This window comes from Trachymyrmex cornetzi, unplaced genomic scaffold, assembly GCF_001594075.2.
Source record: "Trachymyrmex cornetzi isolate Tcor2-1 unplaced genomic scaffold, Tcor1.1 scaffold482, whole genome shotgun sequence".
In the NCBI taxonomy this organism is placed as follows: Eukaryota; Metazoa; Arthropoda; class Insecta; order Hymenoptera; family Formicidae; genus Trachymyrmex; species Trachymyrmex cornetzi.
The window spans coordinates 1,272,387-1,274,900 of record NW_017299641.1 but is presented as its reverse complement, the minus strand read 5'-3'; the positions used below and the strand labels follow the sequence as shown (position 1 = coordinate 1,274,900).

The 2,514-nt window shown below is 34.2% G+C and overlaps 1 protein-coding gene across 1 annotated transcript in view; it reads left to right on the top strand.

The window, feature by feature from the left end:
- The first annotated feature begins 264 nt into the window (after nucleotides 1–264).
- OstDelta (oligosaccharide transferase delta subunit) overlaps nucleotides 265–2,514 on the top strand; it is an 11,340-nt gene continuing 9,090 nt past the window's right edge. The window contains exons 1-2 of the mRNA XM_018513908.1: nucleotides 265–354; nucleotides 1,775–1,983. Of these exons, the coding sequence (XP_018369410.1) occupies nucleotides 342–354; nucleotides 1,775–1,983 (222 nt within the window). The 5' untranslated portion in view covers nucleotides 265–341. The remainder of the gene's footprint in view (nucleotides 355–1,774; nucleotides 1,984–2,514) is intronic.

The window sequence follows — 2,514 nt, the reverse complement described above, 5'->3', positions numbered from 1 at the left end:
GGCTCTGAGATCTTGGATACACGGTCCTCTCTTTCTATCTTATGGAAAAGGTAGGAAAAGTGGGGGTAACTAGCAGTCCAGAGGTATATAGTCAAAGATAAGTTCGATATTATATCCCAGAGCTCTGATTGGACGGCTCGTTATTCCCTGTTGCCTGTGCCACCGACGAGATATTATTGTGTCTATTGTGTCTATTGTGTTTCCAGCTTGACTCTTGGCTGCGTCTCGTTACCTTGTAGTCTCGTCTCATGGTATGGGAATTGGGAGCTCGAGAGAAGGCCATTTTGTTTGAAAGTCCAACGTGGCGGCTGGATCAGTTTGACGAGTAACGTGTATAATTCATGATGGTTCTCTGTAAGTATTGCGCCAGAATGTCTTTATATGACTTTTAGTGTTCGTTCTTTATCTGCTTTTAACGGTGGTCGAAATTACTCTGTAATTGTTACAAAAAAGAGTTTGAAATTTGTACTTTAACACAATACGATTGGTTTTTCGAATCGCGTATGAATGTGTATGTATGTCGGATCGTTTTTACAGTTAAAACAATTTATTATGTACGAATTCGTTTCAATGACATATGTTGCAGTAAATTATGTGCTTTTTGAATCGTTCAGAACAATTCCGACAATGATTATCTTTACTCGATGTCATGTTTGATCGCTTTTTGCTAGATATGATAAAAACATTCGAGAGTTTTTAGAAAATATATATTTTAGAATATGTTTTATTGGACACGCATGCACACAGATTTATGAGTATATCTGATCGAACATGTTTAGTGATGTAAATTAGATAAATCAAAAATAAACAGAATCAAAATAGCTGTTTATGTATTACATAGGTTTTACGATTTCGTAAAGTCTGTAGTCTCAAGCCTATTCTACAATAGTCATAAGCGTAGTTGTAAATGGTTATAGTTGTAAGTATTGACCAATCAAGTCAAATGTGAGGAGAATATTTGACTGTGATTGGTCAATTCTTACAACTACAATCACAACCATCGCTTATGACTGTTGTAGAACAGGCTTTAAGTAGAGTTGGTTGCTGGTTAACTTTACCGCATTCGAAGTAATTGTAACTTGCTGATTATCTTTTAGGGCCTTGGCACAAGAATGGCAGTAACTAACTGTCCTATTCTGTAACTCTTAACAACGGTGTCGATATCGTTATAGTGGCTGCATCATTTATCCTTGTTTAACATTCGGTGAATAACAAGGATAAATATATTGTTACGCAAATATTTCATATGATAAGAAAACTGTGCAACGACACATAACAATATCGACAGTTGAAAGTTACAGAATTGTAACGTGAGTCGTAATTGTAGATCAACACTCAATGACTACATTCAGCAAAACATTAATTTTGTAACTGTTGGATGTTTTCTTCCCGCTGATTGGATTATACTTTTAAATCTAAAAGAATGATTGTACCCTATTTTAGCAGACAATCGTAAAACAGTTGCGTAACAAAACTGCGTTCAGAATCGTCATTTGAATACATCCAGATATTGTTTTATCCTTGTTTATGAATTTTAAACAAGGATAAAATAACATCTGGGTGCACCTAGATGTTAATTCTGAACGTGCAGCTCAGTTGAATCTGTTGAACACACTCAATGTTTTGATCAACCTACAACTCTGATTTATGTTCCATGACTTACATCAGTTACAGTCATTTTTGTGCTTGAGACACTATCTTGCGAAAAATGTCTATACATGTTTTTAAACATTTATAAATTTTGTTTCTAAAAACATAACTATCTATTTTTTAGTTGCTGTGCTACCATTGATATTGGTAGCATTATGTTCAAATTGTGCATTCTCAGAAGTCACACAATCAACAAATTCTTATTTGTCTGTAGCTGACAGAGCACGTTTAAAAAATATCCTTGAAACGGGATTTCAATCAGACGATGTACCATCGGTATATTATGCTGTCAGTGGATACAAATTACTTGGACAAACTATATCGAAAGCTGATGTAAGCTTCTTTTCATCTTATGTATATATATATATATGTGTGTGTGTATACGGGGTGAACGTTAATGGTTGTAATAAGATTTTATTCGGACCGACAGGAAATTTAACACTAAGTATAAGCATATTTGGGCCTGTGACAGTCAAAGCTAGATCTTTTTGCCTAAATAATTCCCAGTGAATTATCTATATCCTATATATGTATATGCATATATATCATATTTTTGTAGTTATTCAAACTGCGCGCCGAAATTTTTCTGGACTTTATCTAACGCAATTAAACTACTGCAATAATATCACAAGTTAAATTAAATTGACAATGTGCTGGAAACCTTAAATAAATTTATTGCGAAAAATATTACCTCGGCCGGGATTTGAACCCGGATCTCTTGTATTCCGTACGAGCGTCCTAAGCCGAGATAATATTTTTTATATATGCTTATACTTAGTAGTTAATGATACCAATATTTTACCATGGAAGATAAATATTTAATTATTTCACTTTCTCTCAGGCGTCGTCTACAATACACGGAGT